At 39.7% G+C, this 26573-nt stretch overlaps 1 protein-coding gene across 5 annotated transcripts; it reads right to left on the bottom strand.

Annotated features, from left to right (window-relative positions):
- Positions 1-100: 100 nt before the first annotated feature.
- GLT8D2 (glycosyltransferase 8 domain containing 2) lies at positions 101-26506 on the bottom strand. 5 transcript variants are annotated; one of them, XM_055808862.1, is made up of 12 exons: positions 22197-26506; positions 21110-21687; positions 16604-20136; positions 14612-14656; positions 13135-13230; positions 11755-11923; positions 10065-10182; positions 7446-7530; positions 3829-3941; positions 2969-3135; positions 1240-1352; positions 101-399 (listed from the first exon to the last, which is right to left on the bottom strand). In XM_055808862.1, the coding sequence occupies exons 4-12, from the start codon at positions 14628-14630 to the stop codon at positions 227-229; spliced, it is 1053 nt and encodes a 350-aa protein (XP_055664837.1). In that variant the 5' UTR covers positions 14631-14656; positions 16604-20136; positions 21110-21687; positions 22197-26506; the 3' UTR covers positions 101-226. The 5 variants fall into 5 exon arrangements, with proteins under 5 accessions (XP_055664837.1, XP_055664838.1, XP_055664839.1 ...); XM_055808863.1 differs by having other exon boundaries at positions 16604-20126; XM_055808864.1 differs by having other exon boundaries at positions 16604-20126; positions 21491-21687.
- Between the last annotated feature and the right edge of the window lie 67 nt (positions 26507-26573).

Here is a 26573-nt window from a genome sequence, read left to right as displayed (position 1 = left end):
CATTGTCAGTAACCTTGTTTCCTTATGTTATGTGAAAGTCAAGATAACCTGAACTGTCAATCCAGCCTCCCCCTCCAGCCATACGCACACAAAACTGATCGTCATTTATTCATATATTTAACAAATACTTAGTTTTCTAAAATCAGTTAATTATAAAACATGTCGCATTTCAAACTATTACATACTGAAACTGCTTAAATGCATCCATACACTAGGTTTTGCAGTATCAGCTGTCAGGACGAGTTAGTTTGAACTTCCCTGAAGGGTCAGGAATAAACCAGTTTTCCCAGATATCAGTGTGAACACTGGGATAGTCCCAAGGTTTGTATCTCCCATTCCAATGAAGTAACTTAGCTTCCTGAAGAAAATGCTCTGAGTAACGGGTATCAGGACTCCAACCTGCGTGGGTAGATTAAAAACATTTTAAAAAAAAAGTTTTTAATAATGAAAGACACTGTAGAGTGAGGTAAATTCAGGGTTGTAGTTGTGGTTTGTTTGTTTTTTTAAGAAGCCTGATTGGTATGGTTTTCACCTGTTAATAGATAACTAGTTGTATCCTACAGCAGCTTTTTTCAGCTTCATGTCTCAATGCTGCATCAGCAAAAAATCTCAGAAATTTTCTTCTCAACACTTTTAACATCTTGGCATAGCTGGAGTTAAAAAAAAAATCCTTTTACTATTCATTTTCCTACAGCAGCTAAGCCATTATCTTTTTCCCAGGATAATTCACCATTCCCAGTTGAAAGGCTACTACATCCCTCAGAACGCTGAACAGACAAACCGCCAGGCACCCTGCCCTCTTCCACTGTGCCTGCTAAAAGAGCAGCTGGTTTTTTCAGTCTCTCGATATATTCGGATCTTTCATACGTTCTTGCTGTAGTTTATGACACTATAGGTTAACCGGTCTGCCAACACGTAACTTTGTCTTTGGTGTTTTTTTCCTTTTTTTGTCTAATTTAATGGCTGTTAGGGTTTTGAGTTTTTTGTTGGGGTGCCACTATGTTGTGTGCTTGACCTGTTAAGATACTTGCATAGTGACACCTGTGGGGAACCCCCACATTCTGTCCCACCCTGCAGAAAGCAGGACTAGTGAGTGGGGGCGGGGGAGCAGAGATTACCATACTGCGTGTATCTGAGGTATGAAGTAATGCGCTGATGTAAAGTTACGTAGGCTCCTATATTGGAATCTTACAAACCACTCTACTTAGTTCCAACTGTAAACAGTGGGAAGAAACTTACCAAGATGCCTGATGTGCCACATAGGATTAATAGTGGAATACTTTCCATGAAATACAATCAGCATTGGAGAGGTTGCCACACCTCCCCCAAGGGTGCTGCTGTAGAGGTTTTCCCTACAAAAAAAAAAAAAAAAAAAAAAGGTCAAAACCTCAAACAAAGAATCATTAGTACAAAAGGCAGAAGATTAAAAATAAGTATTCTGGCAAAATTAAAAATAATTTTGAATAGACCAGTTTTCAGCTTACTCCTTCCTAATGCTGTATGTGCAACTCCCATTCCATTGAGTAAATCGTTGCTACCAAGCAAAATGGGAGCCAGACCCAACATGAAGCCAATTACTTCTACACACGCCTATGGTCTACAGGGCTGACAAAGTTTACGGTAGGAAAACAGCCATTAATATAAAAGGAATCAAACATAATTTAGCCAGCTTTCATAAGAAAATGTACATGTTTCCATGTGTTTCATTCCCTCTTTCTTCCCCTTGCCCCAGCTTTTGGATTCATAAATTACTTGCAAATCAGATTTTGCCATAGTCTAGTTCGTATAAAGTAACACCTAAAGGACATCCTTTTCCTATGAATTTTGTGATAAATCCAGGGCTGGATAAAGCCAAACGGCTGAAGGAGAGGCATTAAGGAGGTAGCAGCCGGATGGCTGGTCACAGCATGCTGAAGGCCTGGTTGGCCAGTCAGTACATGGGCAAAGCCACCCCACCTCAGGGACACTGTGCCACCTGCCAGGTCCAACGAGGAGGAAACCTGTGAAGTGCCAAGAAACTCTTCGAGGCCACAGAACAAACAAAAAACCAACCTCCCTTCAAAACTGGGTTTCAAGTACTAAGCCACTTGTTTCACCGTCATTTCAAAATCCAGCTAAAAGGAACATGACTGTGTTATTAAGGTATAAAATCAACTTTATAGATAAAATCTGCAGTAATGATTATGGAGTTTTTTCAAACTCAGAAAAGCACAGCAATAGCTTGACAGGGTATGTTACATAAGCAGAGTTTGGCTTTTCATTCCTTCAGATTATCATTTGTGTCTCTCCTCTGTTCCTTTCTGAAACTAACAAGTAATGGACATAGTCCAGTAGCACAGGCTATTCCCTTTTAGTTTAGCCCTACTAAATTTAAATTTAACCCTCTGCAGAGAAAGAGGACAAATGCAAAGTTCACGAAGACAGGTTAATAGTGAACTAACATGAAAAATGAACAGTGATGGTTTTACTGTGTCATGACTTACTCGTGGTCATTGCCAAAAAGATACCTTTCACATCAAATTTCATTCCTCTATAGAAAAAAGTGTGTTCTCTATTGGTATTTAAGAAATATGGTGTCCAATTACAGTTTGGCTGACATTACAATAGGAGAGACCCCACACAACCAAGGAAACGCTCCTCCTTGAAGCCAGCCTCAGGAAGGGAAGATCCTAAGTGGCTTGATCCCAAGAAAGGCTGGTCACCCAAACCAAGAACCACATGTTCTCAGTGTCCCTCAGGATTAAGTGTGGCTTGTGATTAAACACAAGACTAAAATTCCAGGTGGCTATTTCCTGGTACACAATTGGTCAGATTTAAGCAGATGGAAATTCTGGAACATGAGTTACTTTCCTTGATGAGATCTCAAAGACAGCATGCTTGGAGTTAAAAAAAATTGTAAGGGCTTTTAAATTTTAAACTGTAAACTGAGTATTAAAAGTAAAGCACAAAAGAAGACTTCTACACATACTCTACATTCCTTTGCATCCACTTTTCCAACTGTTTTGTAATCCGCTGATGTTTCCATTCAGTCATGTTAGCAACAATTACTCCAGGATTAAAGGAGCAGGTGCTGGGGCTGATGCCAAGATCTCTAATTGCTTGCTTTCTGTAGTCCAGGAATCCCATGTATGTGTTCTAAGAAATTAAAAAAAAAGAAAGTTTATTCCCTACAAATCTCTTACCTTCATAAGTGTAAATACATCTCTCTGACACTCTCATGGAGACTAAATACATGCTCCCAAAGCTGAGTTTCTAGATGACTGTTACCTGTCTCAATTTCTCCATTTCTGTATGACACAAGGATAAAATGCAGGATGCTTCCAGCTACTGAATTACTTTTCCCACAGTATTGTCCCATGGCAGTTTGATAAGGCTCTTCCCTCACCATGTGTTTATCTTTCTGTGGTGTACTCTAAATGACGTAGCATCATGCTTGTATAGCTTTAATGCTAGAGGGACTCCCTGACAACTCTGGGGACCTCAGCTCAGGAATTAGCCTTTAAACTTCATTTCCCAAATTTCATTCCCAATTTGACTAATACAAGTATCATCTATTCTGTCTTCATTAGATGTTTGATAAGTGCTCATGATCTACTGATAGCAAAATATCAAACAATGTAGTACAATCCAAAAAACAGAGATTTAAATTATTAGAGGAAACTCTGCATAGCATTACAGAGTTACTACAGAAAGTAGTTCTTATTTACTTGTAAAAGTATTACAAAACTATAAAAAAAATGTAAATTTCACTTTGGGGAAAATGTATAAAATCATCTTACATTTCTGGGTAAATACATTCATTATTAGAATTTCAAAATAGCATCTTACCTGCATCCCTACACTTCTAATCATTTCATGTGTAGAAGGCAGATCACAGTCATCTGAAAATGCTGCAGCATGTCCCGGAGCTAACTTAGTATCGTAGAGTTCCTGGATGTCACCTGATTACAGAAAGGTCAAAAGCATAAGAAGAAACCTACTTACTTAACTGCTACAGAGCTGACAGGGTAACTTCTGTTCTCCTGTCACGAACACACCAATTTTAGGGGATAGCCCAGATACCAACAAAGGCTGAATCTTGTAATACGGGACAATTTTCAAATTTGAGTCCTGTACCTGGATGTCTAAGGTCTATCTTTAGCTATTATTATCGGTATTCAATACATCCATATTCTGAATGTCCAAAATCAGCCACAGCAGAAGCCAGTTACACTGTTAAGCAGCCTGGTTACCAAATTCTGCATTTATAGAACTCGTTATTAGAGAGGAAGGGCACAGACAATTTTTCTGAGCCTCTTTCAAGTCCCACAAAAGTCCCACTTCAATCTCTTGCACAAATCGGGTTTTTCTGGTGTTATTGTGTTTATACTTCCCAGTAAGTCACCTGGATTCCCACCACTGGACAGCTGAAATGTGCCTGTCACACCTGACCATGCCCGCTGGCTTCACAGACCACCCAACTCCTTCCTGGTGGAGTAAAATAATGTAACACATGGTATCTCGCTCCTCACCTGACTAGCAGGTACCCGTGATGTGCCGGAACAGTTTCAGGGCAGGCAGGAAGCACAACGCTGCCACAGCAATTGAGTGAATCTGCATCCAAACCCTTTACAGCTACCAGCTTTGCTGCTGAGCATGGGTCCGTCACAGGTAAGATGAATTATCTTGGAAGGCCTCACCCAGCAGCCTGAGGCGAGCTCATTAAAACACCACTAACCAAAAACATTCCCCCTACTGCAAACACTGGAACTACTACTTCCGAAATAAGCAGAGATTTTTTATTTTTCTGAACTCATCAGCGGTTGGAAAACTTGCATTAGGACTCATGCCTTGCCAAGAAGTAGAATTTAAATTAATGGGACACCTAATTGTTGAAGATCAACTTGCTTTGCTAAGTATTTTCTCCTGATTCTAAATAGCTTCTGTTTTTCAAGAGAGAAGCAGAAAAAGAAGGAAAAAAACCCAACCAAACAATTCTGGGCTGACACCCCAAGTTCAGTATGTTTCATGCTTACTGCTTTGCAGAAAGCAATGACCAACAAATAAATGGTCCCAAAGTTAAAACCCAAAAACCCCATTCGCTCCTTATCCCATAAGAAGTTTCATTCACTCCCATTGCAGAGATCGCAGACAGAAAGCACAGCCTCACATTGCAGCCGAGACCCAAGGAGCTGCTGCCAGAACGGGCTCCCTCCCTCCACGTCACTCCCACACGTCCATCTTTATTCCCCTCTTCTGGACCCTGTGATTGTTTGTCCCAAGTGTGAGCAAGATAGGCTGGCTGGAGCAAAGGGGAAAAAAACAAGGGGGGGAAGGTTTGGGTTTCGGGGTTGGTTTTTTTTGTACTGCTAGTCTTCTGCCAGGTCAACCAGCTGAATCAGCTTATTCTGCAGCTGCACAACTGCAGATATGACACAAGTAACAGGAGCTGCCTGGGGACAGGAGAGACCACTTCCACCAGCAGCTGTAATGTGAAACTGCACCTTTATCCTGTAGCTCCAGAAACACTTATCGGCTGACATAAGCCGACACCCCTAATGGAAAAGAAATCCCTACCTCCCCTCTTTGCCTAGACGTGCTGCCTTGACTTCTACCAGGGAGTAATTCAGGCCAAAAGTAACCACATTTCTGCCGAATGCCTGTGCAGGTGCAAGGAGGGATGCAGGGGCAGTGGTGGGCTCAGCTTGAAGCACTCATGAAAGTAGAGTGTTAAATGAAGGCTTTAAGAACCTTTCGAAGAGTTAAATATTGCTGTTACCCACTAACGACAGAAAGAACAAAGCCAAAAAGCAGAGATAACCACTGGAAACACACATGTTGAAGAACTGTGATATGACGCCCACTGCAAATTAAAATGAGACAGACAGAGCAGATTAATCCTATTTTATAAAGCAGCCAACAGCACCCCCTTTAATGGCAGATGTTCTGAAATCTGCCATTAAAGAGACAAAACTATAAAACGGTACAAAGAAGCAGTAGAGAGTAAAACTATACTTTTGTCATGTGTAAATTCACCAATCTTAATGTTCTTACAGCAAAGATTAATTTAGGCCAAAAAGTTTATTATAGTTATACTCAGTCATTTGCAAAGAAAATTTTCATCAGAACGTCCCTTTGATGTTTAACAAGGATAGGTAAAGTGGTTTTGCTGTCCCTGTGTAACTGGGCCTGGCTAGGATAGAGTTAATTTTCTTCATAGCAGCTCATATGATGCTGTGGTTTAGATTTTTGATCAAAACAGTACTGACAGCACAGTAATGTTCCAGCTTTTGCTGAACAGCACAAGCACAGCACCAAGGCCTTTTCTGTTTCTCACCCTGTCGCTCCAGACTAGATCCGGGAGTGCTCAATAGGCTTTGCGGGGACACAACCAGGCAGACCAAAGAGATAATCCATGCCACAATGTCATGCTCAGCAATAAAAGGGGAAAGAGGGGGTCTTGGGAATGTTAGCCAGCTCTTGCTCAGGAGCTGGCTGGCACCAGTCTATCCACCAGAAGTGGTGAGTGATTGCCTTTACATCACTTTTGTTTTCTTCTGTTTTCTTCAATTTATCCTCCACTTATTGAACAATTATTTGTTTTATGTTGACCCTCAAGTTTTCTTCCTTTTATTCTTCCTTTTCTGTTCCCCCACCCCACTGAGGGTGGGGATGCTGGGGGAAGCGAGTGAGCGGCTGTGTGGTGCTCAGCTGTCCACCAGGGTTAAACCACAACACTGATTAAAAAACGTTCTAAAATAACATGAAAACAATAGGATAAAACAAGGGACAACAACTCCTCTGCAGAGAAAAAATATACTGGGAAACTGAAGAGAAAAAAAAACCATAAATTAACCTTTAAAAAAAGAATTGCTCCTCTAATTAGATGGGGGGGGGGGGGGGGGGGGGGGCAGATTTTTCAGGATTTGAATGTCTACTAACTGCTCCCTTTTTTTAGGAACCCTGAAATCTTTGATCATGATTCTGCAAATTGCTACGGATTCTGAGCTGAAGATGCTCAAAATCATATTTTGAGTGTCTGGAATTTTATCCCTCTTATTTGAGTACATTCCTCCTGTTCTCAAGAACAGCAATTCTGGATAAGGAACTGGTAGCATCTGTGGGAATCCGAATACAAACAGGAAATACACATCACATACTTCACAAGAAATATTGCAGCATCTAAGTGAAATACGTGGTATCTTTCAGCCATTGCCCAGACTCAGTTAAAATGAAACCCATACAGACGATTTTGATCAAAATCAACTATTCAAAAGACATATATATATAGAAGTTCTTCTTCAGACTTTCCTTTAAATAAACAGATCATATGTAGTTTTCCTGAATGCAACACTCCTAATAGCTGCCTTTGTTTCCATTATATCTCATATTTCCAAATTACTGTAAAAGCTGCAATAACTTTGATTTTAACTCTGCTAGAAACCGCTTTTTGGATGACAGCTTACCTTGAACAATGATATCATCATCCAAATATATTACTTTCTCATGTTTCTGGATAAGCAAAGGAAGATAAAATCGAACGAAGTTCAGCTATTAAACAGAAAAAAAGGTAAAAACTAAATGGTAAAGCTGTTTATTGTAGTAGTCTCACACTTCTGTCTCTATCAACAATCACTTATAATTCCCCTTTTCATTGAGCACTAGCCAGCAATCATTTGCTTCCTTGCTCCCACTTTTACTACTATCTTTACTAGTATCTCGGATCCACTATTATTATTATTAATCCCTGTTTTATTTATTACAACCCTAACCAAGCAGCCCAAAACAGTTGCTTCTTCACAGAATCACAGAAACTTTTAGTTTGGAAAGGGCCTTTTGAGATCATCTTGTCCAACACTTCTTCTCAGTCAGGGTTCACCTGAGCAGGCTGCCAGTTTGGTTTTGAATACATCCACAGATGGAGACTCAACAGCCTCTCTGGGCAGCTTGCTTCAGTGTTTGACCACCCTCAGCATAAAAAAACCCAAACAAACAAACTAAAAAACCAAACAAACAAAAAAGCTTTTTCTTGTGCCAGGAGGAAATGTCATATGTCACAGTTTCATTTGTGCCCATTACCTCTTGTCCCTCCCCTCAGGTATTTATACACATTGATAGGATCTTCCTGAGCCTTCTCTTCCGCAGGCTGAACAGCCTCAGCTCTCTCAGCCTCTTCTTATATAAAAGATGCTCCGGTCCCTTAATCATCTTTACAGCCCTGTGTTGAACTTGCCCCAGCAAGTCTGTATCTTTCTCGTACTGAAGAGCTCAGTACTGGACATAGTACTCCAGATGCAGCCTCACCAGTCTGAATAAAGAGGAAGGATCACCCTCCTGGACCTGCTGGCAATGCTCTTCCTGATGCATTTTTACAGCATATATCATACAAAATACTTCAAATTTAATAGTGTCATCATTCCACCCTGGAGGAATGATATGACTGGTGGTGCAGATTGGGATAACTTCTACAAGAACTAAGAACACAGCAGAGGGAAAGGGGACTGAAAACATAAGAACAACCATATTCATTCGGACCGCTTTACCCAGCACCTGCCTTCAGAGTTGTCCTAAGCAGATGCTCAGTGAAAAAGAAGAATAGATCAAGCATACAAAAAAGTTGCTCCAGGTGTTCTCCTAGCTTTCAACTGTTTTCAGCTCAAGGGATTTCCTGAACCAGAGGTGATCTGCCTAAATATAAACTTCAGTCCTCACTGAATCCCTGTAAATTTTTACATTCACAAGACCTTTCAGCAAGGAATTGACGAGCGAGGGGAAGCAAGCAGCCGACTCAATATGAGTGATAGAGCAAGCTTCGATTTATTACGGCGCGATTATGTCTTATATACAGTTCCAGTTAATTATGCCTACAAATCACCTGCTGATTGGCTAAGCTCTAAAGGATTACACTTTCATACGTCCTCCTATTTGCGGTTTCTGCGGATAGCTAACTACATATATTTTTTTCCTCTCTTGTCTACGCGAATTCCTCAAAGTTATTTACAACATTAGGCACAAGGTCAGCATGACCTTATCTCTCTTCCCTTATTAGCAAGCCTGGTAATTTTCCATTTTTAGCAAGCCTGGTAATTTTCCATTTCTAGCAAGTCTGGTAATTTCTCGCTGCGGCCTAGCTTGGTTCACTCCAGGCTTATGTCAAAAGCTGTATCACACAGTCCTTCTATGGAACCGTGGCTGTTCTCTTTCATCCATTCTGCAACAAGGAATTCCAGAGGTCTAGTACTCATTCATGAAAATCACGCAACATTTCTTGTTTGTTCTGACTGTGACTTCTACTAATTTAATCAAACAGCCGTTAGTTTTTGCACTGGAAGAGACAGCGAGCAACCATCCCCCACCCAGTCCTCCATGCCACTCAGTTCTGTAGATCTCTGCTATTTTCATGCTAGAAGTCACATTTCCAGGTTGAACAGTTTTAATCCACTGACTCCTGGCATGAAATCTTTCCCATATATTAGAAATGTCAAAGGCTCAGCAAAGGTCTGCAAGAATAAACATACTGAAGAGACCTAAACATTTTCTGGGGGTGCTACATCTTTTTCAGATAAAGGGACAAAGATTACACATAGTATTTAGGATGAGGGAAAGCTAAGGATTTGTATTGTGGCATAATGATGTTCTCTGTTTTGATCCTTACTCCTTTCCTAATAATTTCTGACATCTGATTTGCCTTTTCTGACAGCCAGTAATATTTACATTAGTCATTAGCCTCTGAATTAACCCCGGACATGAGCAGAATGCAGCCCGCTCAGCATCATGGAGGCAGAAAGAACACTTAGTACGTCTTCCCTCTAATGAACTGTGAATATGTTCTTGAAGATATGACACATTCAAATAACCAAGTTTATGCCACCAAATAATGAGGTCCCAACACAGACAAGCTGCAAGGAGTTTGTTATAGTGCACTTTTCCTTCTTGAGTGAAGGTGTAGCGCTTGGCCCCGATATGCTTCTCTAGCTTATATCCCCACACCCGCCATGTAATGGAACAGAGATCTAGGACATTTTAAAGCCTGTAATAAGCATTAAAAACCCTGAAAATTTGTTACGTGGTGTTTATTTACTCACAGGCTGCAGTAGCTCAGGACGTGATGCATCTTGTCTGATTTTTCCTTTTAGTACCATAGGGTTGAATTCCACAACCTTAAATTTTATTTCTTTCAGTTTAGAACTTTCAATCCATTTTCTGTAATAAAAAAGAAGTGATAAAAGAAATACTGAGTGTGTGGCAAGTACTTCCAGAATTAAATTCACAAATTCACAGGAGAATAACAGACCCTGAAAGCCCACTCTATCTATTCCATCCCAAGATAAAATCACTTATGTCTACAGCTACTGCGCATAGGCATTTGTTTCACCTGTTCTTAAAATAAATGAAACAAAAAACAAAACCCAACAAATGCAGCAAACACCCCACAGCATTTACAAAACCAGAGACTCCACATGTTGCCCAAACACCTCATCTTTCACCACCATTATCATTAGATATTTTTCTAAGCTTTCTTGCTATAGTTAAGGACCATTTTTTCTTATCCTATCTACCGTGCTTTTAAAGCAGAGATTAGCTTTCTCCCTTTAAAGTTTAATGTCCCTCAATATGACTGCCATATCACCTAAGTACATTTTCTTTCAATTAAACTATTTTTTTTCATTATTTTGTTGGATTTCTTGAAACCATTGCTTATTTTCTACTCTGATCTCTCTTCTAAATCTTTTCTGAAGGAACCTAAAACTAAACACCACACTATTTCTGATGCATTAATAGTGTCTGCAAGATCAGAAAAAGTTTCTTCACATCTCCTCTGGTCATATATGTCAACAAGTATGCCCACTATGATGTATAATTTTTTTTTTTTAATCAGTATTGTCAGATATCAGTCATAATTCTTTAGTTTTCCAAATGTATGCTACCTGCTTCACCCTGAGCCAACACAATCAGCTGTTCCCACCTGTACTACCTTGTCATTGCCTCTACTGAATTTCATCACATTTTACAGTTCATTTTTCCAGTTAATCACAATTAGTTTGTTTTCAGCTCTTGTCCTCAATATAACAATATAACTGCTCTTTTCTAGCTTCATGCCAACTGCAGATTCATAAAAAACATTCTACATTCTGTCATCTAGGTTACTGATGAACTGGATGGGAAAAACTCACAGTCATTACATATTTTCACTTTGACGCAAATTGTGGGTATGCAGGCTACAGAAGTGCAGTAGTCAAAGGTGAGAACTGCTAAGAAATTTGCTTTAATTTTGATTCACACATTCCTCCTCTTTTAGACAATGTTTCCAAATTTTAACACCCAAACACACTTTCATTACAGGCTTTTTTGGGGCCTCTATAACCTTTAATACATCCTCTTAGCTGACATTAGCTTTAAACAGCAAGTTTTTCTACTCTGAAGCTTAAGTCACAGCACCAAACCAGAGGTAAGTGCAGTGCCATGAAGTGGGATTGTGACAAGTAAGCATGTATGTACTTACCTTACTACAGACTTTTCTGCAGCCAATCTACAAAAGGCAGAGAGGCACAGGTATGGGCATGGTCTGGCCATTTCGCACCCCTTTATACCACTCAGTGCCTTCTGCAGGGCAAAACAGTCCTTTTACCTACACATAGAGAAACATGGGGATTGCTACCAATAGCACTACTTAAATAAAAAGGAGAAATGTTTCTCTAAAAAGTCCTCCAATGCTAAGGAGAACAACCACCTGGTCCTAACTACAGTATGAAACAAAATAAGGCTGGTAAATACCGAATATGTGGGATGGTAGTCTTCAGCCCAACTACGTAGAACAAAACATTAGCCTCTGTGTTGCTGTAGATGCTACTGATTGCTGCTATAGTTGCACCCATTCTGCCTGCAGCTGCACAGATTACAACTGGGATGTCTTCTTCCATTTCCTCAGGACTCTCCAAATCAACTACAAGAAACAAAACTATGCATTATAATAGAAAATTTAGAATCTTTTTATATGAGAGTTGGGTCACAGAAATGAGTATGTAGTTCCATAAGCAGCGGAATCCTATCACAATCACCCTGTTTCCTTACCACATCCTATACACATCTGCACCTGACAAGGCACAAAGCCTAAACTGTTGCTAATTCAGAACTACATGCAGGTTGACTGGGCTGTTGGGTGCCTCCAAACAGAATATATAACAGAGTTCTTGTCATCTTCTACTCAGCAGGGGCACAACTCAGCCTGTCCTCCATGCAGCTGCTTATTCACATGAAGTCTGAAGAGATCTGAACACCTTTGAGACTTCAGCTTCTCAGTTATGTTTAGTACAAATTGAACTATAGGTTCCAAAATTATCAAAGGAAAGAGGTAAGTGGAAGAGATGGTGCAATTGCATGAGCTTCAGCTTCACTTCTTTGGGAAGCAGGCTAGAAAGGAATAGCGCAAGATCTTGTGCCAGCAGGAAGCTGCTAATGAGAAAAGAAAAAAATATCTAAACAGTACTGAGTTAGTTCATATCACTGCTAAGGAAGGTTTTTATCCCTAGCACTGATTAAGTTACAGAACTTACTTGGATATATTTATACTGGTTAAAACATAGCCACTAAACTCCTAACAGACCCTACAAAAATATACTGAAAAAAATGGTTTATGCTAAGACAACTTGTTATCTTGGGAACTGTAAATAAGCTATTAGTATAAACATTTAATATCAGTCCAACCATATCAGTCCTAGCAGGTTTGTGTCACTATAAAAATTCCAGCAAAAACTCATGCTGTAAATTATATTAAGATCTGATGATCTATCTGAAATTAATAGGTAGGTCAAGAACATTCCCAAAGGGGCAATTTATGATCAAAGTTTATTATCACTTGACAACTCCAATACTGTTCAGCACAAATAAGGATATATTCCACTTTCCATCTACATAAGTGACATCTGGATTTTTCAATCAGAATGACAATTCTTAGTCATTACTATTGATCTTCTACTATTTTATTCAAGCCATTCAGAAGCAAAAAAACTCCACATCTCAGACCACATGCAACAGTGGGAGTAGCTCATCTACTTCAGGGCTAAAGGGTTCAGTAAGACAAAAAGCATTGTTCAAATGAAGAGATAAAGGATATAAAACAAGAACATAGATGAAACAGAAGTGCAAGTAATTTACCTGTTTCATTCTTTAATGCAGATGACACTTGGTGAACTTTGTTATACAGAATGGCACACACAGTTAAGACAAGAAGTAACAGTAAGATCTGGTTGACTGAAACAGAAGGGAGAATTTGTTAACAACCAGTGTAGTAGCTAATTCCCAAGTACCTTTTTTTAAAAGATCCAATTTACAACCAGTACATATCTTAACCTGCATTTTCTGTGTTTATCAAATTCTCCTTTCTCTTGTTATTTGAACAAGCTAAAAATTTCATGTTAAAAACAGGTATCTCTGTGTTACAGTAATTTCCAACTATCTGATTTTCATGGATAATTTTCTCACTATATCATTAAGCTCTCAATATATATGGTTTAACCATAGCAGGAAATTCACATTTCCAAATTTTACCAGGAGCCTATAACTTTTTTTTCCTTGGCAAGTTTGTTGTCGGTTTATCATCACAGGTCTTCATGAGTTAACTTTTTTACCTAGCCCTTTCCTTCTCTTGCATTTCCCTGATAAAACTTCAAAAACATGGGAGATTTTTTTTCTATTTCAATGTTCAGATCTTCAAGGTGTATTTGAGCAAAAATACTAGAAAAACAAACACCGCATGCTACTGAAAGCAGAAATGTTCCAAAATATTTGAAAATCCATAAAAATTTTGACATGGTTACTTTAATTAGTAAAATCAAAAGAAAGCATGCAACAGCAAAGACCTTACTGTGTATTCTGGTTTGCAGTTCCTACCAGTCTGTCTTGTACATGTTTAAGTCATTCAACATTAACTATGGCAGTTCACTGAGTACAACAAGGAAAGAATACATTGCCATCCTCAACAGTTATTTTAATTATGGAAATTCTTTGTATTGGACTACGTTGTTACTTTTGAACCACCACCAAAGGAATTTAAGGTGTACAAAAAAGCAAAGGGAACAGATTTTTGAACTGTTTCAATTAAAAGGGCTGACTAGCCAGAACTGGGCATAAGAATAAATTGAAATTGGTAAACATATGTTACCAAACCTACACTAATTGAAACCAGCTGAGGAAACAGGCATTGACTTGAGAGAAATTTTGGGTGCATACCTGAAGGCACACACCAGTCCATTTTCAGAACCCCAAGTTTCTTGGGGCCACACCTCAATTATGAATACAAACAGCATTAATATGCAGAGCTCCGTAAAAAAGTCAGGTTAAATGCTCTACGTACAATCCACATGAAACCAGCAACTACCTGCGCTCTTGGTGGGAAATTCCAGACCCCCCCTAGACTCATGCAATAAAGCAGTGAGTAATTTAATGGCCTCTATGACCATATTTCTCTGGCTCAATTAACAGGAAAAGGCTTATTTGTATACTTAAACACAATTTAGCAAAACTAGAACTATAAATTTGCATGCAACTGTGACAACAGTTGCATGAGAAATTGCATTTGAAATTTCTGTCCTCTTTTAAAAATATGTATTTTAAATGTTTTAATCTCTCTTACTTTTCTTTAAAAGAGCCATGTGTCCTGCTGGATGAGAACTGTGATCTGTGGTAAAATAAAAATATTAAAAATAATTTTTAAAAAGAGAGAGAGGAAAAAAAAAATCATTAATACCTGCAGTGAAGACTAGTTACTTATTTCAGGGACAAGGTTTTGCATCATCAAATTTTACTGTTGACCTGGTAAAAGTAAAATGGAACTCTATCTTTGTAAATAACTTCTTTTGAACAAATATATTCTGGGCTAGAACTATTACATATTTTAATTTAAGCTACTACTAATATGTTGAGAAGAACAGCATTTTAATAAATTCCATCCAATCAGCTACATCAGTAACAACTTAATAAAAACATTTTAAAGGGGCAAAGAACTATTAAAACACCCACTGATGCAATTTGTAAATACATTTATCTCTGATTTCACGTAAACCATAATAACAATCACAAATACTAATTTCTTGTTGGAGTATGTTCCCAACATATGGGAACCTTAAACTGGAGCAGTGTCTTTCAGTCTCTTAATTTCAGAGCAATAGTGAAAATATTTTCTAACAGCAGTATCCTTCCACTAACAGTAAGGGGGGAGTCTGTGCAATGTGGCCTGTATTTAAGCACATTATTTGTCATGCTGAAGAAAACGAAGTAGCCTTCCCTAAAATTGTACTGCCAAAGCAGCCTCAAGAGAGGCAACGACTTTGTGCTGGAGAGGGCAGAATGTAACTCTTAAAATGCAGGACTATGGGAAATGCAATATTCACTTGGATTCTGGACCCAAAACTATGTTGGGGGGATGGGACATGACAATACATGGGATGGGATGGGATGGACACACAACCAAAACAAACCAACAGGAAAAAACAGCACCAGAAGGTGGAGTGGGGGGAATACAACTATGTGATCAGCCTTTAGACTATGGCAGCTGTATATAGGACAGGAACCAACTTTTCCTGATTCTATACATACAGATATGGACACATTACAGTATAAGGATGTATGACAGTTTCTGTGCTCACATAAAAATTAAGTTTATTCTGATTCCTTGAGAAGACGGACAGACCAGCAAGAATTCTTGAGACCTGAGTCACAAAACTGACCGCCTCTCATTGGTTAATGCTCAAGTTCAGGCAGCATCCTAAATTAGTTGCTACTTTGACTAACAAGTTAAATAACAATAAAAATATAAAAAAGCTAAGATGTGGCTTTATTTGCAAACCACTTATATTTGCACGTATTTAGGTCCCAACAGATCACTAAATCAGTGAAAGAAGAGTATTTCTGAAAGTCCTTCTGCAGCTGCAGTATTTATCTACATTCCAGCAGCCCACTTTCTTCATGTGGCATTAATTTACACAGAGAGGAAATAAAGTTTATCAGTCAAAAAAAAACCCACTGCTGAGAAAGCCTTTCTCTCATACATTATGCACAAGTATTGTCTTCTCATCCATTTGAAAAGTTTACTCATTTATATAAGCAGAGAAACAACAGAACCCCGTAGACTCTTGGACTAACTTTCTAACACCACTTTAGCTAATCACAATCTTCCACTGATTTCCATAGAGCTGACCGCTATCTTTTAATTAACATTTATAATGACAGTCACAAAACAGTACTGACGATCGCTGCAAGATTGAAGTTGGATAGCCACAGCTTCATGGTATCTTCAGAAATTACTAAATCAACATAAACTGAACCAGTTTAAACTCTGAAATACAAACACAGACACTCTTACACAAGCTTGAGTTCTAAAACTACAGCATTCCTAAGCCTCAGAAACTCAGATTGATTACCCCCTGATTTTTAAGGCAAGAGAGGAATATTTGTTCCCCTGCAAATATTTACTCAATTTTTCCTGACTGTAGACATCAGTTCCTGGAACCTGGCAGTCCCTAACTCAGTTGCCAAATCCTGCAACAAAATGAGGGGCTGCATAAGGGAAAGCTCAGAAACAGTGACATTACTGCTCAGATATTTCCTGCTTAATTAGTCTTTTTACCTCTTCAAAGCAGCACAGTATTCGGGACTCCTCTCTCCTGAAGAGCTGTAGAGCTATTTACTCGGATCCTAGATAGCCCACAGCTGTAAGCACTCTTGCCAAAGCTTCCTTGACCATCATCCTCCTTTGAAGTCCCCCGCACAAGGGCCTTACAGGGCACAGTAACAGTTTTAAGATGTAATTCCTTTTTCAAACTCTTCAAAGTTTACTTTGGAGTTGTGCTGGTTTTCTTTTCTTTGCTGCTGAGGAATAGCACAGAGTCCAGACACCGCACTGGAGGAATGAGAGCTCACAAACCACTTCCAGATGTGCAGAACGATGATGCAGCCCCAGATTTGGCAGACTTGCCTCAGAGCTTCAGCTAACAGATTGCAAACAAATCCCGTAAGACAAAAAGTCTTAAGGGGGTGGAGGAAAGAGAAGGAAACAAACCCTTCCAGAAGTTACTTTAACAGTCTAGTTGCAGGTTAGGTTTCTAGTCATTATTATGAGAACAGATAACTAGCATGCAAGAGCCGAAGTACAACATGCCAAACTCAAAGCCAAAGTTTTTACAATGTCTGTTTGCAGAGTTCAAGCTAGTCAAAAGCTAAGGGAAACTTGCAAAACTGAACTCTGAACATGCGTTTTGACTTTAATAATCTCATTTCCAAATCTTTGAACAGTTACAAGAATCTGAATACACAGGTTTGGTTTAGATTCAAAGGGACCTTAGATCAAGGAAACAGCACATGTTGATACTCTGCCTCCTAAGCTGTCCTGGAATACTTTTGCAGTTTTATTTTTACACTACTTCTTTTTTTACATTTCTTTCCCTCCCTTTTATATGATAAACCACTGTTTTGACACAAGACTGTCATGATTACTGAAAGGAATAATAAAATTCAATTCTAAACTGTTTTTCACCATTTTAGTGTGAGGCAGCGCAAAACTTACATGAGTATTGTTGTTCCATTTGCAGGAACTGAAAATGTAGGTTTTCAACTGTATGTCTCACACATGCCAACACTGTATTAGCTGTGTATGACTTTGTACAGAAATCCTTCTTTTGCAGAGCTGCTTGAAGGGAAAATGAAAGAGCTATATATACAGTTATGTGCTTCAAGAAGGTAGCCACAACTATTACTATGGTATTTAAGCTATATTAAGTGTGTGTTCATCAGAATCTACCTGTGTTTTCTTCATCTCCCTTGCATTTCTACATGCATCCTGAACAGATCTAAGAAGCACACAGCTGTACAAGTCTGCAGCATTATGACCATCTGCTTCACCTGGCAGCAACCTCTGGGTTAGCAGCAACCCAGCAGCACCTCCTCCGTGTTTCCTTCAGCCTCACGTGTTTATATTCTCACTTAACACCCCTCTCACGCAGGGATGAGAGCAGCTTCTGTCCTGCAGAATGAGATCTTTGGGTTTACTCAGCTCATTTGCTGTTAACTGTAAGACTGAAACCTTAGTGTTTAAACTGATTTAAAGAACAAAGTCAAAATTTCTTAGTGACTAAGTATCCTTTATTGGCAGCGCTGGATGCACGGGGGATCCTTCCGCCTAACGTGCATGTCTAAAGTAACTAACTATCTTATATTTATACAATAAAACAATGAATATTCCATTAATGCCTTTACATATTCGTTACCTAACCCCGCCTACTCTCGCTTCGTATGTTAATTAGCTTATCAGTCCTTTGCGCTTGCGCAAATTCCTCCAAGAATTGTGGGCAGGGGTCTTCGGGATGTTGGGCGGTGGTCTCTGCGAGGAAGGCCACAGGTCTTCCTCATGGTGTACTTTTCACCTTTTGCCTGGTATGTGATGATCTTGCAAGTTTCCAGTGTTCTTATCAGTCTGAGCTAATCTATGTCCTTGTTGACCATCTGTTTCTTCTGCTTGTTTCTTTTAGTCGCTCCCTCTAGATAACTTATAAACAGGCCCCTTGTTAGAGAAAGTTAGAGAAACTGACTCCTTCTTTCATCAGTTATTTCATTATTTATTTCTTTCAGACTATGGTTACATGACCTAATTACTATACCTACATTCTTTGAGCAAATATAAAGTTCTTAACCTTTACAGGGCTGTACAGAGGATTTCATAGCAGCTTTTGTTATGCAACTACTAGTTTCATCAGAATATATTTCTTACATTCATTATATTTTAACTACAAGGTTTATTCTATCCTAAAGTGAATTCATACAATATCATTCCCCCCTTTTCTAGGTACATGCAAATTCCTTTGCATCATATGTATCTACTTGCTTCCAAACACCAAAGCATACACCTAAATAATATACATACAAATATTACAAATATTATAAAGATAATTATTACAACAAAAATCTGCTTCAGCCATTGAAGGTTAGGTAACCAAGAAGTCAGCTTGTTCCATATTTCTTCAAATCCCCAAGAAAGATCATCTTTTGTAATCTTGTGTAATACTCTGGTTTGTTTCCAAATTTCTTCTAAATCAGTGGAAACTCTTCCACTCTGATCTATGTATATACAACAACTGGTATTAATAATTGTACATACTCCCCCTTGAGCAGCCAATAATAAATCCAAAGCCATTCTGTTTTGTAATACCACTTGTGACAAGCTAGATATTTCTATTTGCTGTGCCTTTATAGCATCGATTGTTTTGTTTTCCAAGTTTTCTATCATTGCTGATATATTGACTATAGTCTTTTCCAGTTCACTTACCCCTAACCACGGTATAAACCATCAGGCAAAGCTATGAAAAGCACTTGGTTTTTCTATCAAAGGATTTTTAATTTCTCATCCAATTCTCCGAATATGATTTCTCAAGTATCCTTTTGACAAACAATCATGTAACGTCATGTTGGGAACTACTGCTCCTAAGGTACATGTTCCCATCCAGTTTTTCAGTAAAACTTTTTTGGGCCGTATCATTACACAACCAATACCATCCTCTTCCTTCCGGCACTGGCCAAGCTGTGGAGCTAACAAAAGTCGAGGTACCAGTGGTATTACAGGAGCTTTGATTTCCCACATAAGTTACAGAATTGCAATCCAGTTTCCCTTGTCCTTGGGTGGATTACATCTCTGAACACACGTATAGTATGACTCTCGAACCTTAGGGCTATTTACTTCTAATTTCAGAGTTTCATCATTTCCAATATTCCAAGAGGTATTTTCCCAAAGACTTTTCCAAGACTGATTCCTAGGCAATGGGATTCCGATCAATGATATACCCTTTTCTCCATACTTGGGCATATGTGTACATATCCAACAATCAGTTTTATTCAGAGTCTGAGAGATTCCTTGTACCAGAAATACATGTGTGTTCTTATTCCATAAAGTTAAGTACAAATTTGGTAGCCACCCGATTATAATTATGACCTGAAGAATCGCAGTCCTATGGGTCCTGTTGGGGTGACGGTCCACGATTTCTCAGGAGCTTTCTTCACTCTTGAATAGTGAATCCAAGCGGCTTGTTCTTTAATCTTGATAGCTATATGAGTTGTCAACAACACTTGGTACGGTCCATTCCATCTCTCCTCTAGGGGTTATCCTGAAAAAGTCTTTATGTACACGTTATCCCCAGGTTTAAAGGTATGGATTGGTTGATCCAATCCTCTAGCCCTAGTCCCTAAAACGAATTTATGTACTGTATTTAATTGTTTCTGAAGTTCAGTTATATAAGTGTATAAATATTCTGATCCTAACTGTGTTAAATCTTCTTCACTAAATAAAAACTGGTACGGTCTTCCGTATAAAATTTCAAAGGGACTTAAATTCTCTTTTACTCTAGGTTTAACCCTAATCCTAAGTAATGCTAAAGGAAGGGACTGAGGCCAAGACAAATTAGCTTCCTGCCCAATTTTGGTTATTTGTTGTTTAATCAAATGGTTCATTTTTTCTACTTGTCCACTTGTCTGTGGCCTATAAGGAGTATGTAGTTGCCAATCTATTTTCAAAATTTAACTTATCTGTTGCACCACCTGGGCACAAAAATGTGAACCTCTATCAGAAGACATTGTTCCTGGGATTCCAAAGCGTGATATTATCTCATTTAACAAGACTTTGCTTTGTTTGTTCAACAGGGAAAGGCCTCAGGCCATCCTGAAAATGTGTCAGTCAGAACTAGTAGATAATGATACCCCCCTTTTCTAGGGAGTTCTGAAAAATCAATTTGCCACTGTTGTCCCAGATAACTTCCTTTACCAATTACTCCAAGTTTTATTCTATTTTTGGTATTGGGGTTATTGTGTAAACAAATGCTACATTGTTGAGTTACTTGTTTTATCATTGTACATAGATTTCGTCCCACTAATGTCTGACTTAGGCTCTTATACAAAGTGTCAGCTGCCCAACGTGTTTTATTGCGTTCCGTAAGAACCGTAGGCCACATCAAATTAGAAGGTATTACTATGCGGTTATCTTTTAAACGTACCCACCCATCTGGTTTCATTTTACCTTTCAAGACTTCAATTAATTTTAAGTCCTCTTTTGTATAATTTGGCTTTTGGTTTGTGTATATAGTTTGGATCTTACCGTCTGATATTAAAGACAATGCCTTCAGTAATTTCAGCTATTCGCTTAGCCTCTTGATCTGCCAATCGATTTCCAATTTCAGAGTTGGCGTTTCCTTTTTGGTGTCCCCAACAATGCATGACAGCTACCTTTTCTGGTAGTTTTATAGCTTCTAGCAGTTTTAAAATTTCTTCAGCATGTTTTATCTGTTTTCCTTGAGCAGTCAAAAATCCACATTCTTTCCAGATCGCTCCATGAGCATGCACCACACCGAATGCATATTTAGAATCTGTCCAAATATTTATTTTCTTTCCCGCTGCCAGTTCCAATGCTCACGTTAACAGCAATTATCTCTGCTTTTTGGGCAGACGTCCCAGGAGGTAATGATTTAGACTCAATTACCTGTTGAGAGGTTGTTACGGCATACCCTGCCTTATGTTGTCCTTGTTTCACAAAGCTGCTTCCATCCATATACCAGGATTCGTCAGCATCTTCCAAAGGTTCTTCCTTAAGATCAGGCCAACTAGAATATACAGCCTCCATTTTTTCTATACAATCATGTGTTATTGCTTCATCCAGAGTTCCACTAAGAAAAGAAGCTGGATTTACAACATTAGTGACCACAATTTCCACATCATCTTGCTCTACTAATATTGCTTGATATTTTAAAAATCTCTGTGGTGAAAGCCAATGATTTCCTTTTTGCTCCAACACTGCTGAGACCATATGGGAGACTAACACTGTAATTTTCTGTCCCATTGTAAACTTTCGAGCTTCCTGTATATCGATAACAACAGCTGCCACGGCCCAAAGGCATCCAGGCCATCCTTTACTTACTTCATCTAATTGTTTAGAGAAGTAAGCTACTGCTCATTTATAGGGACCCAGTTTTTGTGCTAGTACCCCCAAAGCTATCCCTTGTCTCTCATAAGAGAACAGCCAAAAGGGTTTCGAGAGATCTGGTAATCCCAAAGCCGGGGCCTTTAAAAAAGTTTAAAAGCTTTTTGTGCTTCCCCAGTCCAGACTAATTTTGACTGGTTATTCTTTATCAATTCATACAGAGGTTTTACCATCAGTCCATAATTATAAATCCAAAGGCGGCACCAACCTGTCATTCCGAGAAAAGTTCGTAGCTCCTTTACCGTTTGGGGTTCTGGAGTCCGACAGATGACCTCCTTCCGTTCAGTTCCTAGTTCTCATTGTCCTCCCGAAATTTCAAATCCCAAATAGGTCACTCGTTGTTGAACCAGCTGGGCTTTCTGTTGGGAGACTCGATATCCATTTAAACCCAGAAAATTAAGGAGACTTATCGTCCATTGAATACAACTCTCTCTAGTCTCGACAGCTATTAGAAGATCATCTACATATTGTAACAAAGTTCCCTCAGTGTCTGGAGGCATCCAGGTCTCAAGTTCCTTTGCTAATTGGTTTCCGAAAATGGTGGGGCTATTCTTGAAACCTTGAGGTAGTACTGTCCACGTAAACTGTGTCTTCCTGCCTGAGTTGGAGTTTTCCCATTCAAAGGCAAATAGATTTTGGCTTTCTGTGGCTAAGGTTAGGCAGAAGAAGGCATCCTTTAAATCCAGTACGGTAAACCAAACCTGATTATTCTTTAATTTAGTCAGCAAAGTATAAGGGTTTGCCACTACTGGATGTATATCCTCGGTGATTTTATTTATGGCCCCCAAATCCTGAACCAGTCTATAACTTTCCATTTGCCTTTTTGATTGGCAATATGGGTGTGTTGTATTCGGACTCACATTCAACTAATAACCCATACTGTAAGAATTTGTCAATTATTTCTTTAATTCCTTTCCTATCTTCTATCCTCAAAGGATATTGTTTAACCTTAACAGGTTTCTCTCCTGGTTTTAATAATTATTGGGGTCACATTTTTTGCTTTTCCAGGGACTTCAGTGGCCCAAACTCCTGGATATACTTGATGTGTGATCTCTGAGGGTATTTCACTTTTAGGATCAGTTTGTATCAGTGCCAAGCTCAACACATTTATTAGTTGTTTTTCTCCTATCCTTAACTCCATTTTCCCTTTTTCAAAAACAATTTCTGCTTCTAATTGTTCCAACAAATCTTGACCTAACTGAGATTTTGAAGATCCAGGCAGATATAAAAACCTGTGTATCCCCATTTGTTTTCCCAATTTATATTTCAATGGTTTTAAGAAAAAGGCTTTCCCTTGTTGGCCAGTGGCTCCTATCACAGTCACAAAGTCTTTATCCTCTGGTATTGGTTTCTGGTTTAACACTGAATAAGAGGCTCCTGTATCTATTAAAAATCGCATCTCCTGTTCCAATTTCTCTAGCTTAATTTTAACCAGTGGATCCACTAGGGTGGATTCCCCTTCATTGGTCAGCAGAAATGTTAGCTATCACAGGTCGGGTCCCATTCAATTTCGGACACTCTCCCTTCCAATGACCTATCTCCTTACAATAGGCACACTGATCTGATCTTAAGGACTGTTGAGGCCCTCCCCGTCTTCCAACTCCCCGACCCCTAACCCGAAGGGGGGGTTCTTGCTTTCTCAATGCAGCTACAGTAGCTGCAGCAATAGTTTGTCCTAATTTCTGTCTTTCTTCCCCCTCCTGATTTCTCAACACTCTCCAAGCCTCTTCCACCAATCTTTCCAGATCTCTTATATCTGGTTCCTTCATTTTCTGAAGTTTCCGCCTTATATCCTCAGCGGATTGTCTTAGGAATAATGAAACCAGCTGTGATTTACCCTCCTCAGATGAGGGATCTAAGGTGGTGTACTTTTGCATGGCTGTTCTTAAACGGTCAAGAAATTCCGTGGGGGTCTCAGATTGTCCCCGTTTTATTGTATATAATCTTGACCAATCAACCGATTTTGGTACCGCATTTTCCAAAGCAATTCTTATCCATTCTTGGTATCTTTTTAACAATCGGTAATCATTGTCATCATTACAGTCCCAATTAGGGTCCGTTCTAGGCACGTGAACTTCCACTGTGCCTGGTAGAGCTCCCGTTACTGTTTGAATCTGTACTTGTGTCCGAGCAGTTTTAATTACTAGCTGTTTTTCTGTCTCAGACAATGCAGCCAGCATTATTTCTATATCATTCCAATCTGGATCTAGGTTTTTCACAATTAGCTCAAATCTTTTAGCGACTGCCTCCGGATCATCTCAGTACCCTTTTACTGCTTCTTTCCAGGAATCTAACTCATCTGTGGTAAAGGGCACCTTTATTCTGGCAGGCCCGTTAGATCCTATAGCTTGCCGCAAAGGGGCTTGAATTACCGGCCCCTCTTTGCTCCTTGTACGGGCAGTTATCGCAGTAAATTCTTTTTGATCTAAATCATCTCTCCTTCCTTCAGCTCCCGTTTCCTTTCCTACACCGCCATCTATCTGCACAGGAGGTAGAGGCGAAACGAAATCCTCTATTCTTTCCTCTGGTCCGCTTAATTTTAAACATCTTTGTCCAATACTACATGCCGAACAACACCTCTTCAATTTCCCAGCCCCATCCTTCCTCATATCCTTTTCCATTGCCAATATTAAGGGATCTTGTGGTGCTAGGTTAATTCCACACCCCTTTTGCCACTCTGGGTGATTCCTCAGAGTGAAAAACATATCGGCGTACATTACTTCATCCCATCTTCCTTCTCTCCGTAGGAACAACATTAACTGTAACAAAGTATTATAGTCTATAGTACCGTTAAGAGGCCACTTTTCTCCACATTCCAGCTTATAAAGCGGCCACCATTGATTACAATATTTTATCAATGTTTTCTTATTCATGTTCCCACCAGCAGATCCTCCAATATCCTTCCAGTGACTTAAAACACATCCTAAAGGGCTTTTCCTTAAAATCCCACCACTTGGTTTTCCTCCCATTTTCCCACTTCACACTAACAGAATACACTTAACACTTACAAAATGCAACATGCAGGTACCTTTCTACAGCAACACCAAGAACCCACTATTACCAAGAACATAGCCAAAATCACAATAACGATAATCAGAGTCAAATTTCCACACCCAGTAAGTCAGAAAACCATAATAAGCAAGACCCTACCAAAGGAGCCCTATAGGCTAACTTGCCAGGCTCCAAACGGCAACTGAATGCCAACAAAACCAAACGTATACTTAAGGTGCTAGCCACAAAAGTATACATCACCCTGCAGAAGTTTTGTCTTCTGACTTATGGGTAGTTCCAAATGACCGGTCTACCAAATAAAGAAACCAAAATAAAGAATACCATCACTTACAGCAATGGGGTCCTTGTCTGCCTCCGCAGTGATCCATTGAGTCAAGGAGTCCCTCCGGGAATTCCCGGGGGTACCCTAGGGAGTCCTATCCCCAGCGGGTCCTACAGTCCAGCAGAGAGGTGTCCCATCTGGGTCACCAGATTGATTTAAAAAATGAAGTCAAAATTTCTTAGTGACTTAAGTATCCTTTATTGGCAGCGCTGGATGCACGGGGGATCCTTCCGCCTAACGTGCATGTCTAAAGTAACTAACTATCTTATATTTATACAATAAAACAATGAATATTCCATTAATGCCTTTACATATTCGTTACCTAACCCTGCCTACTCTCGCTTCATATGTTAATTAGCTTATCAGTCCTTTGCGCTTGCGCAAATTCCTCCAAGAATTGTGGGCAGGGGTCTTCGGGATGTGGGCGGTGGTCTCTGCGAGGAAGGCCACAGGTCTTCCTCATGGTGTACTTTTCACCTTTTGCCTGGTATTTGATGATCTTGCAAGTTTCCAGTGTTCTTATCAGTCTGAGCTAATTTATGTCCTTGTCGACCATCTGTTTCTTCTGCTTGTTTCTTTTAGTCGCTCCCTCTAGATAACTTATAAACAGGCCCCTTGTTAGAGAAAGTTAGAGAAACTGACTCCTTCTTTCATCAGTTATTTCATTATTTATTTCTTTCAGACTATGGTTACATGACCTAATTACTATACCTACATTCTTTGAGCAAATATAAGTTCTTAGCCTTTACAGGGCTGTACAGAGGATTTCATAGCAGCTTTAGTTGTGCAACTACTAGTTTCATCAGAATATATTTCTTACATTCATTATATTTTAACTACAAGGTTTATTCTATCCTAAAGTGAATTCATACAATATCAAACAGCAACTCATTTCTCAGATGTGCACGTCGCCTACCACCAGCAAGTGAAAAAACCCTCCCCCTGCTACACGTTTCTGAGGGTCAGCGTTGGGTGCCAGAGGCTGAGGAGCACAGACCACGGCCGCCGTGACCCGGGCTGGCAGGCAGCTGCCCCACCGGCGGGGCGCGCTGACAGAGGCGGCGGCGGGGGCTCCAGAGGGCAGGGACGGGCCTGTGGCCGAGGCGGCCGTGCGGCCGTCAGGACATCTGCCTCCATGTCCCCGCCCTGGCCGCGGTCAGGCCGCAGCGCCCCCGCTGCGCCTCCCGGCCGGCCCCCGCCACCGAGGGGGCGCAGGCTAGCGCCCAGCTGCCCATCGCCACCACCCCCGGG

The sequence above is a fragment of the Falco peregrinus genome, chromosome 6 (genome assembly GCF_023634155.1).
Source record: "Falco peregrinus isolate bFalPer1 chromosome 6, bFalPer1.pri, whole genome shotgun sequence".
In the NCBI taxonomy this organism is placed as follows: Eukaryota; Metazoa; Chordata; class Aves; order Falconiformes; family Falconidae; genus Falco; species Falco peregrinus.
This window is presented reverse-complemented; position numbering and strand designations above follow the sequence as displayed.